The following is a 16,332-nucleotide window of genomic DNA, read 5'->3' as shown; positions in this document are numbered from 1 at the left end:
TGTGCATGAATGGAAGTGAAAGGTCCAGGATGTATATGTTCGCCAACATATGTGTGTGGGTATGTATGTATGTAGGATGTGTGTGTAGCTCTATGTGTACTCACACACTCCTGTTATTTTGAATAAGCGCATAGAGGTCGCACTTACAAAGTAATACTCTTCATATGCCTTTGTAATATATGGAATGTAGAAACTCTTTGGCGGTGTGTAAATATGTATGGATTTACTCTATACGTCTTAACAGCAAGCATGTGTGTTTGTACGTTTAAGTCAAAGTTATTATTAGAAGCCTCTTTGAAAGTAATACGGTGGCAGCCCTCGCTGGCTCGTGTGATGCCATGCAGCGTTTGAGACATTATTTTAGGATGGAGAGCCACGCTCCAAACAAGGTAACTCAATAGTTATCGGTTATAGAATCAACAAAATACGTGTAATTGTTGCATAATGCGCCACACAAAATTTTAAATTACATTTATTTTAGACCAATCAGCTCAACTATTGGTTTAAACATTGTAATGATATTATTTGACTGTGTAATTCCCTGGCAGCAGTAGATTTATTCTAACCTAATCCAGAGTGTTTTGTGAAACAGAACAAAGATATGCTCACTTTCTATCCCTGTCTGGCAAAATAATCTGCAGTGTACCCAAAAGTAGGACCCATGTTCACTACTCCATGTGTACAACACAACAACAACCAAAAACTATATATATACCAACTGGCAACAACTATGGATTAACCTCCGAAATAGCCTGGACGCAAAGTGATGTGACATTGATTCCTGAGCTGTAGAGCATCTATTGCCTTCATAAAGTGTGTCTGTGAAGTCTCTCTGTGTTAGTGTGTGTGTCAGGGCAAAAGGGTTGAGGGGGTTGATGTCTGCCCTCGGAGTGAGGAAGTGTGTAACAGTGTGTGACAGTGAGTCATCGATAGTGAGAGCCAGAGCCAGACGCTTCTTAGAAAGCATAAAGCGTTCATGCCCGGACATATCCCTGTCTGTTTATTCTTCCGGCTCTCTGGACTTTTTGTGGATCAGTGTGATTCTCCAGAGCAGAAGGATCATAGCTGGATAGTGGACAGGCACCAGCATCTATCCTGGAGTTATACTTTGCCAACTAGTCATTTTTCCGTAAGTTGTATCAAACAGTGATCATTGGTATTATTTTTTTTATCTGTGCATGAAAAGGTTTAAGCTAGCACAGTTGCTGATTATGGAAATCCCAGTTCTCCCATGTTGACCAGTTATCAGATGTCTTAAAAGACAGATAATCGTTGATTGAGAGTGGAATAAAAATGTGGCAAAAAGAAAAATTGAACCCAGCATCAGAGTACTGTCAATTCAGTTAGTAGGAGATATTAATGTTAAAAGAAGTGTTCACCATAAAGAAAAATGTATTTTTTCTCATTATAACCTCCATGCCCCTCTGCCCATATCAGCCATAATCCCACTCAAGCTCTGACAATGATGAAAAAATGCCATTGTTGCCGACAAATATGTTTAACCCTTCAAAGAAAAAGGGAAAGGTTTCAAGCATGAAAATAAGGCTGCGTTCAGACCGACATTATCACGTCGTGGTAATAACTTTCCAGTTGTGAGACCCTGTCTCTTGGTATTCTAAAATGCTGATAAGCCTTCAAACCCATGTAGACCTCTTGGAACTTGTTAAATCTTTTAAATAGTGTCTGAAGCAAAACAACATCCATCAATGACCCCCAATTTATTTTTTATAAACACAGTATTGTTTTTCGTCTGAATGCTTACGCAGCAATTTGAATGAAAAAGGCAGGTAAAGGCATTACCGCCATAGTAAGCGGGTTTCCAGTTCTACTATTGGTGGTGAGTATGTTTTTTTTTTATTTATTCTATTTTTATTTAAAGCTGCATTCACCAATTTTAAGTCACTTGGTGGAAGAAAATCTAATGCAGGCTGACAGATACACAGCTTCCACCAGACACAGTGCTGGGTTGTGAGCACAGTCAAAATTGCAGTAATAAGACTTTTTATAGACAACCATTACCATCTGTTCTGAGGTCATTATCAGAATATAAAACTTTTCAAATGAGAAACAAATGTTGATTTGTTGATGAATCCATTGAATTCCTTATTTTTTAAATTAAAGTAAAAAAAATTATATTTAATATGTAAGGGGACATTGAACCTACCAGCCACCTGTTTTACCATAATTCAGTTGTTCCTTTCCATGAAGTATTCCAATACTACCAATACTGAGCCACAAAATTCCAATGAGATGTAACATTGTCGATTTCAGTCACATTTGTACTCATGTTTGTGAGTTACAGAAACAATAGTTTACGTTGAGCCGAGTGCCTAATGTGTTTCATCTCATTTTCCCCAGAATGGGTGTTTTTGCCGTCAGACTAATACCCAGATGGGATCAGCCAATCAACAGTGAATGAATGGCTCATATTCAAAGCTTAGGTCTGGATGGTTCAGTCACCTTGGGGCCCCCTCTCCCTGCACTAAGGGAATTATAGGTCAAACACTTCAGAGCTGGGCTGTTTATGTAGCAGTAAGCAGCGGATATCATTTTCTTGGGCAGCTGTGTGCTGCTGTGAATCTTAGCAGATTGAGATGGATTGGTATGAAATAAAACATTAATCTCATCACTGTGAATTTGACTACCTGTTGAAGGTAGCTGCTCTCTCTACAATTAAGAAGATAATTCAATATAAATGATTGCAGCTTTGTTGCTCAATTTCAAATCCTTTGCTTGCACAAATTGTTCTGCCAATCACAGATACACCGTTGCATCTGTGAAATACAGTTTACATTGCCTCAGGTTACATAGTGGATGACACTCCTATTCTGTCTCCTCTTAAATCTCCGACCACATTAGCAACAGCGCCAGAGCAGGAGTAGGGCCCATCATAACAGCTGACATTACAAAATATTTTCAGTGGCTACAGCTCCTTTCCTTGCAAATTCAATGAAAATGTAACCAGAAAGCCAGGACTACATAAGCCGAGCAAAGCCAAGCTCTTGGTGTATCTTAGTTTATTCTCTCCTAGCCTCTACCCCCCTCCTCCCCCTCCCTCTCTGTCTCTCTTTTTCTTTAATTCACCTCCACTCTGGCCACACACATACACACACACACGCAGACACACACATACAGTACAATAATAAATGTGTTGAGATAATGTGGCTTGGAAACCATATTCAGTCCTCACTTGATTAAACACTGGAATTTTGCATGGTGCCCAGAAATGAGGTTAGCAAATGGCTTCGTTGGTTGCCAGCTTGGAAATGCACAAAAGGAAATCGAGGGAGAACATAGTGTCTGCTGCTTGCTGGCTTCTAAAAGTGCTTGATGAATGTTAGTGTACGTCACTTGGGATAATTCGAGTTAGCTGTGTGTGGACTCCAAATATGGCTGGAGTGTGACTGTTAGAGGTTGTAATGACTGTGCTGAAGTGAGAACCCTGCACAGGCCCCCTCTCAGAAGGTACACACCTCAGCTCTGCCTTTCCTCTGCAGATGGACCCACAATGAACTCTCAGTTTCACGTCTACCTTGATGTTGCAAGAAGTGTCGATGCACTAAAAAGATTGCTGATGCACATTTTTCGATCGGTCAGCATTCCTAAAAATGCTATTAGCTTCATAATTTACATAGAAATTACTATTTGCAATAAAAAAAAATCTGCATCCTTTAATGAAATTTAAGAACCTGTAGCATATAATATTTGTATTTGTCTCTACATATTTAATAATTATTACCAGAGGTGACAGTGAGTGGCCGATATTTTTCTCACCTTGTGTCCGTGTGTGCGTCATACTGTAGCGGGAACTACCACAGAAGTGCCTTTGAGTACTTTGAGTGTTTGTAGTTCTGTCTGTGAAGGTTTTTTCAATTTGATGACAATACAAGTTGTGTCACAAAACTTGGCAGGTGAGTGTTGTGTAATCAAAGTGAAAGTTCACTTTGAAGATGGGTGTGGTCGGCGCACCGTTGGGCATTATGGTGTGATCCTATGACAAGATGGTCTCTGGTTCATTATGTCAACGTAGGAAATGGCCAGGTGACTTGTGTTTTATGTAAATGTATGGTGTCCGTCTTGTATCCACAGGTCCTCCAGATGTCGAGCAGGCTTGTGAGCCAAGTGTGCGCACCTGGAGCCCAAACGCAGGGATCGAGCAAGGTGTTGTGGGCCTGTCGGAGTGCCCGCTCCAGGGCTGCATGCTCCAGCTAGAGTTCCCCTACCCACTGGTACCAGACTCCCTGACTGTGTGGGTCACCTTCTTCAGCCCAGAGGAAACAGCCTTGCCGGCCATCCATAACATCTTGCTCCTGACAGTCAGTGGGAACAACATCTCATTGGGGCCCAGTAATGTCTTCTGTGACACACCACTGACCCTGAAGCTGGACATAGAGGAAGAGGTGTATGGGGTGCAGTTTTTCACTATGGAACAACACCTAGAGATTGATGCCACCCTCTTGGCATCCAAGCCGGACTGCACGCTTTGTCGGCATTGCCAACCACTACGCTACCGGCTGTTGCGTCAACCACCCTTCACCCATGCACCACACGGTCTGATGTTGAATGAGCCTACCCGCCGATATACAGACAGGTGAGTGTCCTGGTAGGTGAATACTTTTGTATGAGAGCACAAAGATATTCATAAATCCTTTGTAATAAAAAAGGTGAGAAAAGCATATACTTTTTATTAAAGGTTTGATAAAGATAACCTTTCCTCCAGGACAAAAAGCCAAAAAGTGTTCTTTTAGAAGTTAAGGATTTGTGAGCACCACTCAGCTGTCTGCTTCAGAGTGGTGTAATCAGGTTTATTTGGAAACGCCAGTAAGAAGTTGTTTATTTTTCTGTGGAAACTATCCACAAAAATATGTTCTTATGATACCAGATATCCTTTTCAATACCCCAGGAGCCCTTGCAAGGTACTGCTGCTTCTACAGTTTCAAATCTACTGCCCAACATTTGTTTCCTAAGTCACAGGTCAATTGTTGCCCACATTTGTTTTTTCCCATGTTCCATGAATCAAGGGCAAACAGATGGCTTGTTAAAGGTATTATCTGCACACTGTGGTGAGAGTTCAGTCCTTTGCTTTCATGGAATGTGCTGACTCGATAAAGATTGTACTATACATGGCACTGCTGTGTGTTGTGCCATTTCACTATCGTGCTGTCAGCGTGGTTCACATGAGAAGGAAAGTGCTTGATAAGAGGCGAAAGGGTGAGTATGCATGTTATGCAAGATGGAGCGTTGATACCTATGTTCCATAAAGAGTCGTTACACAGCTTCCTGGATGGATGGCTGTGTCCGTGGAAGGCAGTCTGCAGTAGGGATTCATTTATTTGGGGGGTTTGGCACACTTTAATAATCACTGATGTACTGTAGGTAGTTTCGCTGCTGTGGTGTGTTTCACTAGCTGTGGTTGCATTCCAGTGGTAGTGGTCAGTGGCACTGGCTGACTATTCTCTGTTGTGAGACCATATGGCATCTTGTCTCTGTTAAATGGTCAGAGAAGTTTTATAGCAAGTATGTGTGTTCCAGCACTCTCCTCACAGTCTCCTCACTCAAACGAAGAAGTGTAACAACAAAAATATGTGCTTTATTTTTTTTTTTACATAAAAGAAAACATAAAAAAATGTAATTGTTAAAAAACAAACATTTGCAATGTTTTGAGATACTCTTGGTTACTGATGAACATTTGCCTTTATATCTGCATGTCCTGGTGGAACTCCAACTGTGTAAGTGACATGCGAACAGCTTCCATTGCAAAGTAATAATGTGGCATTCTTCATTCTTCAGGATGAGAAATTAGTCAGAGATGTTAAATTCTGTGTTGGATTGATGTTTGATGGCTTAGGTAATGCCCCATCACCCTCACTGTCTGACAACAAGCGTACCCTTTGACACGGCGGACTAAAGACCAAAGTTCACACATATGTTTTAGCATGCCACAAATCCAATGTGAAGTGCTCTGTTTGATTGCTCTGGTGAACTGCTTTTGTTGACCACACAGTAAGCTGCTGCTTCTTGCAACATGTTTTCCATGGGGTTGAATAGCGTGATGGCGTCTTGGTTGGGGGGGGGGGGGGGGGGGGGGTGACCTCCCACTGTCAGGGCACTGGCCTTCACCTGAGCTAGAGCTGAACTGATCAAGAGGACAACTGACATCTTGGCTCCATCCATGGAGGGTGGTTAGTTTGGAATTGCTAAGGGCTGGGAGGTCAGGGTGACAGAGTAAATTACAGGGTGGGGAGTAAGAAGGGGTCAAGTGAAGAGGAGACGCAGGGGTGGAAGGGTGGACCAGTTGGGGGCTCAAGGGGGGCAATAGGTGATGGGGAGAACATTAGGGGGTCGAGGAAGTATGAAGGGAGAGAGTAGGAGGATTGGGTTAGTTTGACCCCATGCGTTTGAGGCACCCCAGCCCGTCGGCTAATCCTCTTCCTGATGTGGGTTTCAGAGCTGTCATTCAGTCAAAGCCTATCTCACAGCTGATGTGAAGAGACCTCCCAGCTGAAGGAGAGAGGGCAGCTTCCCCAGCCAGACAAATCATATAAAATGAATTGGAACTACTAAAACAAATTGTATATCAGAAGTGGGTTTCAGATTTGTCGATGTTTAAGAAGAAGGTTGAATTTTTTTGGACCAAAGGCTGATTATTAATGTGTCATTTCCCATATAAAGATTACAATGATGAATGGCTGCAGTTTAGCAGGTCTATTGCAATATTAACAACAACATGGGTGTGCACACTTTACATCTGTCAGTCTCTTTTAAAGTACCTCTTTAAGGTGTAAACTTGTAGCTTTAGTTTGTTAGACATACCATAGGTGTAAAATTAATAGCAGCAAAACCACAAATGCACATCAGCTGCCAAAAGGAGCGTTGCCCTGTTTGTTGTTCTTGCAGGCTCAATCTAAGATATTTTCTCGACTTCCTTAAATTTATCTGCTTTTCTCATCTGGGATCTCTCAGCCAAGAACAACAAGCAGCTACAGAACGGAAACACATCCATATGCATGCTCACACATAAGCCGAGTGCACACACCAGCAGAGACAGGAACACACACACAGATGGACACAGACACACACACACACACACACACACACACACTCTTCTTGCTCTTGGTAGCAGGCACATACATTAGCACATGCTTCCATGTGTAATCACCTGGTGCTATCAAAACACCTTTGAAAGGCATATTGCAGTGCCTTGTGCCTGACTTTGAGCGTGCGCCAAGATAAAACCTCTATTCCTACAGGGGTCTTGAGAAGAATGTCTGGATGCACAAAGAAGTGCAGATGATGAAATTTTACTTCTGCACCTGAAGTAGAGTCCTCTGTAGTAGAAGTTGAATCTCAGATCAGTTACGTATCATTTCTACTCATTTACAGATGAAAGTGTGGTTTTATGCCAACCGCAGCGTCTCACACAGCATGGCTATTAGCAGTGAGGTCAGGAGGAATCAAGCATAGTGCCTAATTGGGAACAGGTCGAAAGCTACGTTTAAGGAGTTGTTATCACGCTATGAGCAGTTGCACTATTGACCCTTTGGAACCAAAGGAAGCATCATGACACACATGTAACATAATATGTTGCTTAGCAGCATACTTAAGTCCAGCACAGTATATAAAAACACTAATGGAAGTAGATCATGTATACTGTAGTTCTGTATGTATCTGAAATAACCTCCACAATCTTTTAGGAAACACTTTGTTACACCATGCTAAGACCTTCTTAAAACAAAGCAACCACCAAACTGACAATGGTGATCTGCTTCCCATGTAGCACAGACGCCCGCTGGGCAAAGTGGTTCTTTAAATACATCTTTTAAGTTCGCTAAGATGCCATCTGATCTTCCATAGTCTTTATATCAGTGCCAAACATTTTGTCTGGGACCAAAGAGAAAGGCCTCAGTGCCCCCATGTGTGACGGAGCAGAGGAGTACAGAATCCTGACATGCAACCACTTTGATCGGGCGACGGAGCTGCCTGCGTGGCCTTGCAGGTATTCCTGACACAGTGCCATCTGAGTTCTTAGTGTAGTCTGGGTCTAGACCTGCAATTTTAACAGATTTAACAGCTCACAGGAAGAAGTTTGCAGTAGGCCACCATTGACGCTGCTGACTGGTTTGCAGTTCTGAGCCTAGATAGACTTGCAAAAGAAAATCAACGTTGACTATGGACGCAAACCACAGCCTGTGATCTGAGGGACTGTGGTTGTGCACTCAGTCATCCATTTCAACTTTTTGTGGCGGTACACCGACATCACCATACTTCTGCCTTTGCTGCTGCAAAACGACCGTCATTATTCCCAGGATTGCAAGACATGGCTTGATGGGAAAAATGTATGCATGCAAAAAAACGTTTTTTCAGGTGTCTTTGGTCTCTAAATCTCCAATAATTGACCACACATGAAGAACTAAACTTACGTTGATTCTAAGTTATTGGGACAGCACTTTCTTGATTCTTACTACCCATGGGAAGATCGATGGAATAGACCACAGCATAATGAGGAAAACTCATCATATTTTCCACAGAAGTCCCCCTGTCCTATATATACAACTCTAGACCCTATCTTAGAATTCAACACTTACTCCTGTCTTTTCTCCATGTATTTCCATGTCCTTCTCCTCGTTTACCTCCTCCTCAGCCAGATAGGCACTCTTCTCTTTGTTCTTGCTTGTTCTTGCATGACCACGTCTCTCAGCACTGCCTGATTGAGCGGTGCGATTACTTTTCTGTGCATTGGATTACCTACAATATAATAGCCTAGAATTTCTCATTTTCCTTAAAATGACATTTGCGTGCCACCTTCCTGCAATGCAATATGTGTTTTTCTCTTCTTTCCGGCTATTCTGTGTGTTTGCTCTCCTCAAAGATAAAGTCTCCCACAGCTCGACTTTTGCAGGGGCTAAACTAATTCAATTAGGGGAAGGGGGGGGGGGGGGCATGTTTGAGTGTAGCCTGGAGTTACACCAGCATGAGCCAACACTGCAGAACAGGACATACTGAAGTATAAAAGAGAGTCTGTCAGGTCAAACATTCTGTGTTGATGATAATAAAGCCAACATAAATATCTAATCCTAAGCACAAATTTTGCTGTGGGGAAATTCATTTTGTTACGTGATCTTTAGGTCCATCAGTCTAATTGAGACAGTACAGCTAACTTGAACCTGTTCTACTTATGCCTGCCAGGAATAGGATGAACAAACACAGGAGAAACAAAGATGAGTTGAAGGTTGAGCGTGAGCAAACACACACTTTCACGCAATGCGGTGTATGTGCGTGCATACGTTTCATACATGGGTACGCAGAATAGCTGCTTATATCATCAATCATGTCATTTTCAACATTTGTATGCAATTATGATCCTTCTCCCACACTTGGGCTTCACTGTCTTGCCCAAGGACACATTGGCATATGGACAGGGGGAGCCAGGGATCAAACCACCAACTCTGTGATTAGTGGACACAAATGTTAAACTGAACGGTTTGACTTAGAGCTCTTAAAAAATTATGGCTTCCCCTCACTTCACTCAAACACTTTTCTTGGTTTGATTGCCGACTTTATCATTGCCTTTGGTGAACCCTTTTGTGGCGATGTTTGCTGCTGATGCCGCATTACATTACTATTATAATGGCAACAATGGTAATAGTCGTTCATGCTGGTATACTCTTGTATGGGTTTAAAGTCTGTTACTAATACAGAAGGTATTGCGTGTGATCCACCATGTATTTACGTGCGTGTGCATGTGTGTGAGTCGCTTTGTGTAATGGGTATATGAATCTGCGTATGCCCCTGTGCTCATGGGATCAGTGCACTATCCCTGCATGTGTGTCACTGCATTTACATCACTGAAGAGGGCATTCCAAAATGAGGTCTATCGTACTTGATGGTCCACATGAAATGATCTATGGCTAACCTATCGGTCCTATTTACCCTCATCTACCGATGTTGTTCCCCACTCATACCTCATTGTATGTACTTAACCAATGGTGGCCATGATTACACACAACAATTATGCATTCCTATTCCCTTATGTATTGCATAAAATAGAGAACATATAGGATGCATTACGCTCACTCATTATAGTGCTGACACAGTCACGCTTACCAAACATTAAACTGCAATTTGCAATCTTGCTCTTTTAACTCCCTATGTTTTAAAGGTGTGACGTGTAACACCTGTCCACATACTCCAAACAAATGGATTATTGCATTACCACCTCTACTACTGGGTCCCTACAACTTAAATGTATAGGTCATCAGTTATTTTTTTTTTTTTTAAAGAAGCCAATTACTAATCAACAGCAGGACAAGAATACGCAACATTTGCCCAAACTGTTGAAACTCTGAGAGCCAGCCCAAATATCCCTTTTATCTTGTAATATTCATGTTTTGCTTCCGTCTATGGTTTACATTTTTCCATCTTTGTTTTTACTTTGCCATTGAGCAGGGGCTGTATGGTCCATGTTAGATTTCACTTTTTGTTTATTGGATTAAAGCCAAAGTGTTAGAAACGAGAAAATGACTTGTATTTTACTACTACGTCCTATCAAGGCTGAGGACAGACTGAACGCTACAGTGACTTGCCATCCCTTCTTGAGCTACAAGTGGTATTAAAACTCATTTTAGAAGCTATCTCGTATATATATACACACACTTACTTTTTCATGTGCAGCTGATCATTTTAACCTTTTTTTAAGGTTTTATACTACAGTTGTTGCCACATCTTGCACATTGCACCTTGAAAGAGCTGCTAGAACATCATTCTCAATAATTGTGTGGCTCTTATACATTTTAGAATAGTTATATTTTTCCAGCATTAGCAAACATCACATGAGTACATCATGTCTAACAAAGCAATCACCTGACACTCAAACAAGACGGAATTACAACCACACTAAAATAGACAATAAATGGATATAACGAATCAATGAATACATATAATATATTTTTCACAATAAATATAGGACATTTATAGAGCATTATTTATGAGACACACGCACACGCACACACACACAGACACACACACACACACGCACACACACACACGGACACGGACACACAAAGTGTAGGGTCAAAAACTCTGAAAGTCAAAAAAGAAAACCATGAAGGAGAAACCATGACCATAAGTGACAAATCAAGCTAGAAATGAGAAACCAAAACTATAAGCAAAAGGGTGGAAAATTCAAAACGGAAAGAAAACTGTAAACAACATAGCTGCAAATGAGAGTGCTGAGGTGAAAATAAGTTATACTATTTTTATTGTTTATGATAGTCAAAATAGATAAATGCATAAATTCAGAGACTCTTTGCTTGCCTTTACTTGTTTATTTAAACATTTTGTTAAACAGAGTTTTGTTTCTTGTTAAGGAAAGTGATAACGATAAAACAATAATTTGGATTCATTAGATCTTTCTTCTTACTTCTAATTATTTTTTGATGAGTCTGAAGAAACATATGTTGTGTGTTTTGAGTTGAACCCGTAAGGAACCAGTAAACCTGTCCATAGTTTAAAAATGGGCTGGTATCCACCAAAAACAACACGTAAAGGCAAACGACAAATCATAGAGAAATAATTAGCATCAAATTAAGATAAAAAAGGACAACTATTTTCACGACAGCACCCTCACTTGTATTATTTGTAGTTTCTCATATACAGTTTTCTTTCCTTCAGTTTTGTTTTGTTGCTTTGCTTATGGTTTCTCATTTACAGCTTAGATTTTTTTCCCCCCGTTTATGGTTTTGGTTTTCTCATTTATGTTTTTTTTTTTCCTTTCAGACTTTTTTTTTCAGACTTCCTTATCATGGTGACTCAAGAAACCATCATGGCGACTTACACCGGCCAAAGTGAGTAGTCCCCCAATATTTCTCCTGTCCAATATGCATCCATCATGATGGTTCCTTGAATCACTTTGACGAGGAAACAGAACAAAGCTGGACTCAAAGCGGGTAAACGCAGTGACTGGATAGATAGACGTGTGTACAGATGTTATTTGTGCTCTTACTACTTGAGAGACCTAAATATAAAGACTGCAACACACACACACACAAACACACACACACACACACACACACACACTAGCAAACAGAGCAGCAGTTGAGCCGTTCCTCACAAGCCTGGACCAAGTATCTCTCTCAGCTGCCCTTTCTCCTTTTCTTTTTATGTGGTTCTTTATCTGACATTTCTTCGAGGCTTCATATTATCTGGAAATATATGGCCTCACTTGATTCTCGCCTCTCTCTGTGCAGGGATGTGGTGCCACATGTTGTGTACACCTACCAGGTCCAAACCATCTCCAGCCGGAGTGAGAGCGAGCCCTCCCCACCTCTGGTACACGATGTGGGGTCACCCTACTGTGGGGATGGACGCATCCAGAGGTAACAGGCACCCGCACTCATAAGATCACAACATATAGTAATGCACGCATACAGTTGTGCAACGAAGCATTGTCAGAAAGAAAATAAACATCACCCCTAATGTGTTTCATTCAGTATTTGAGTTTGGCAGTGCGTTAGTGTGTGTGGATGTTTTTCTGAGTACTTCCTCTTGTTATTTTAGTTCCAAAGGAGAGGAATGTGATGATATGAACTCTATGAATGGGGATGGCTGCTCCAGCCAGTGCAAGAAAGAGCCCTTCTTCAACTGTGTTGGTAAGTCGAATGGACAGAGGTATTGCCAAAGTTAATATGCAGTCACTGTTTTCTTTCTCTGGAATGCTGTTGAGGAAAATATTGGAACTAGCAAGTTTACCTGCAGTGCTATGTTTGGTCATTGTTTCTAACCCCTGACTTTGTAGAATAGGATACACAATTTAAAGGTTCTTTTATTTATAACTTGCAAACCAATACAATATTAAAACTATGTATAGAATACTATATTAAATACTGCATTTTGCAATGTTTTGCAATTAAAACAAAATAATTTAGATTGATAAGCTTTTGTCATGAACCAGCCCAAATCCAGCTAAAACAAGGGACACCACACAGACACTTATGGATTGAAGACAAACAAATGTATTTAAGCCATATTAGGCAAGGAAAGTGTAAGATGAAAAGCAAATCTAAATAAAGTCAAATAGAAAACACAACCAAAACACTAGTTGGGATGAGAGAGAGAACTGACATTGCCGCCCGTTATATAGCAAACAGGAGGAGCAATTAGGAGGAGTTTATTCAGGTGCGGCTCATCCTCCCAACTGCCTCTTAAACAGAAACAGGACAACACAGGAAACAAACACAAGAAGCCACAAACAGAGTGAGAGTGTTGGCACACTTCTAAGCATATTTTACTGGCCCAGCATGACCTTTTCAATTGAATTGAATTGAATTTTAAGTGACGTCTATACATAAGACTTTCAGCAAGGTGTGATTTGACCACCAGTCATTGAGTTTGACTGACACTGTTTCTTTTGTATTATTTCACAAAATAGAAAGTTTGCAAAGCTTTAGATGAGATTTGACATCTGGGCGTCTTTTGTCCAAGTACTTCATGCCTTTTTGAAAATAATACAAAATGGCATTAGATATCATAATCACTTTGACCACCTGTTAAAAAAAATAAATCTGTGAATCATTATTATCTTAAAGGGTGAGTCATCTCCTTTTACATAGTTGAGTGACTGGCATCTCCTACGTTGTTTTGTTTTATGAATAGATTGATGGTTTCCTGTCCAATTCCCTGCTGTAGACAATCAGTTTGCCCCCCTGTGAGTCAGTGTGTGTGTGTGTGTGTGTGTGTGTGTGTGTGTGCTTGTGTTCGTGTGTGTTTGCTCTTGTACAGTACATGCATACATGGACACACATGTGTGAGCCTCTGTGAAGTGGCCACTTAATCCCTGTCAGATTGCTGGATGACTGCATTGGCTGTACTGTTTTTCCACCAACTGCAGTGCTCAGGGGCGTGTGTGTGTGTGTGTGTGTGTGTGTGTGTGTGTGTGTGTGTGTGTGTGTGTGTGTGTGTGTGTGTGTGTGTGTGTGTGTGTGTGTGTGTGTGTGTGTGTGTGTGTGTTTGTGTGTGTGCCTGACACTGTCTGACATAGTTGTAGTTTTGCACAGAAATCTGACACTATAATGATGGGACCTTCTGTCCATCTGTCTGTATGTGTGAGAGAGTGCCTGCTTGTCAGTGTGTTGGATAGTGAAAGAGGGAGTTGGATGGAAAATTATAGTATACAACAGGGCCAGGGTGCTACAGTCTGGATGAGGTTTAATAAGCTATTCACACGATTGAGCCGAATTATATCTGGAATTGACGGAATCAAAGTTCTTTTCACATGACCCCACCTGGCGTTACAATCCCAGTGGTTATGTCTCATTAGCGCTCCAAGCCACAGTAAACACAGGTGCAGATAAAGCATAAAAGAAATGCAATCTGATTTCCTTAAGCCATATTCACATATTCCCCAATCAGAAAAGTGATACTGTTGGAAGGTTTTCCCCCACTTTGACATGTTGTCAGTGTGGCTTAGGGTGCCGTCTTGGAAATAAAAAACCCAAACAAAAATAAAACAGGTTTGACAGCCTCAGGACCTTTCCTTTCCTCCCTCTATCCATCTTTATTTATCTCAACTCTAGGGCTCTTTTCTTTTTGCTCTTGGACTCGATCACCTTTCCACTTTTCCATTATCTGTTTATTCTACCCCTGTCCAGATTCAAGTATTGTAGCACCACCCATTCTCTTTCTTTACCCCCTCCTCTTCTCTCTTTAGCTCACGCTCTACCCATTACTTCTGCAGCTTTCACAAGCCACTGTTTGAGCTTCCTCATTGCCTCGCTCCTTCCCTCCTTCCTTGCCTCTGCTCCTGCTGAGTGAGTGGCGGGAGCGTATTCTGTATGCCCCCTCAGTAGCCCCTCGTTTCACCATTGCCAGAGCACAGAACTGACTTGAGTTTTTGGCTTTGCTGGAGAGGGCTGGAATTTCGAGGAGGAGGCCCCGGCCAACTTGGCACAGAATGCCGCCTTTCCCCCTAACTGGAACCCCACCGGCTGACACTGCTTTAGCTGAGAGCTGAGAGCAATGAGGCCCAGGCAACCTCCCTGCTCTGCTCCCTTCTTCCTCCAGCCCATGAGCTCCCAGTTCCAGACGTTAACTCCGGGTGGGATGTCTGTAATAAGAATGCATCTTTAACGGTGCAACTTTTATCCCTTATCTTCCTCCCCCTTCTTCATCCGGTCCTCTCCTCAACTTCCAAAATAATAGAAATAAGCTTTCAATAGTATCCTGAAGGATCAGGGGATACATATGTTCCATAAAAAAAGATGAGAGGACAGGAGTAAATAGTAAAATTTGAAGTGTGTAAAGACTCACCTGTATGGCTTTGAAAACACGCTCCGTGGTGGGACCACCACGTCGTGGCGGGGGATCATTTATTTCAAATTACAACTTTTTCTGTCTGTTCACCTGCAGAGGAGCCAAGCATGTGTTACTACTATGATGGCGATGGGGTGTGCGAGGACTTTGAGCAGGAGACGGGCGTGAGAGACTGTGGCCTCTACACCCCGAACGGCTTCCTCGACCAGTGGGCCTCTACTGTCGAAGTTTCCCATGAGGAAAAGCCCTACTGCTCTGGCGAGGTGGCTGCTGGATACCCTGCTGTTACTAAGGTAAGGGCATACACCGGTTTTTATGGGGTATGGTATTTTATTGATTCATGATTTGGTGCAATCGCTTTTTTTCAGCAATAGATGCTTTACAAACCGATGAAAACGAAGCCCCGAATTTTGTGATACAGTGGCAAAATAGAACTTCTCTTGCTTGTTTGCCAGTCAAGTCATTTTGTAGATTGGGACATTTAATTAGATGTCTCCTAGGGACGGTGCAAAAGTTTGCCGCTCTAATTAAAGTAATGCATACTGAAGACAAGAGAAGAAGCCATTGATTCCACGTAAACCTGGTGCAAGCATTGATCTGATGCTATTGCAATGCAGAAAGGTTGATTGCCCAAAACATTAGGGTGACACACACATTTATGTGTACACACACACAGACATACAAACACATAATGCTTCAGACACATGGAAGTGCATTAGGCTCAATCCTATTTAATCCCTTCTCCTTAACATGGATGGTCAAGGCGAAGGCCTGCTGTTGAAGTGTATATATCTCCTTTAAAACCCTCTTCATTATTTCAATTCATTATTTTTATTGGTTTTTCTTGTTCAAACCAAATGTTAAAAACATCGTATTGATACGAGTGTCATCCATACTCTCATAAATGTTTGAACCCTACAAAACCGTAATGAAACCGTGAGGCCTCACAGTGCTCTCTCTACTGAGACATGTGTGTAAGGGCTGTGCAGATGATCACATTTCAATTTAGATTTTGGCTTCCAACAA

General features: G+C 41.6%; 1 protein-coding gene across 3 annotated transcripts in view; it reads left to right on the top strand.

Annotated features, from left to right (window-relative positions):
* Positions 1-16,332, top strand: part of pappaa (pregnancy-associated plasma protein A, pappalysin 1a) — an 85,748-nt gene that overhangs the window by 19,783 nt on the left and 49,633 nt on the right. For all 3 annotated transcript variants that reach the window (XR_014598970.1, XM_084036064.1, XM_084036065.1), the window contains exons 7-10: positions 4,090-4,591; positions 12,246-12,374; positions 12,556-12,647; positions 15,403-15,599. Coding sequence is in view for 2 of the 3 variants with exons in the window: in XM_084036064.1 (XP_083892190.1) it covers positions 4,090-4,591; positions 12,246-12,374; positions 12,556-12,647; positions 15,403-15,599 (920 nt within the window). In the remaining variant the exon portion in view is untranslated. The remainder of the gene's footprint in view (positions 1-4,089; positions 4,592-12,245; positions 12,375-12,555; positions 12,648-15,402; positions 15,600-16,332) is intronic.

The sequence above is a fragment of the Eutrigla gurnardus genome, assembly GCF_963514095.1.
Source record: "Eutrigla gurnardus genome assembly, chromosome: 19".
Taxonomy (NCBI): domain Eukaryota; kingdom Metazoa; phylum Chordata; class Actinopteri; order Perciformes; family Triglidae; genus Eutrigla; species Eutrigla gurnardus.
The sequence above is the reverse complement of the archived record's forward strand: the minus strand, read 5'-3'. Positions and strand labels throughout refer to the sequence as shown.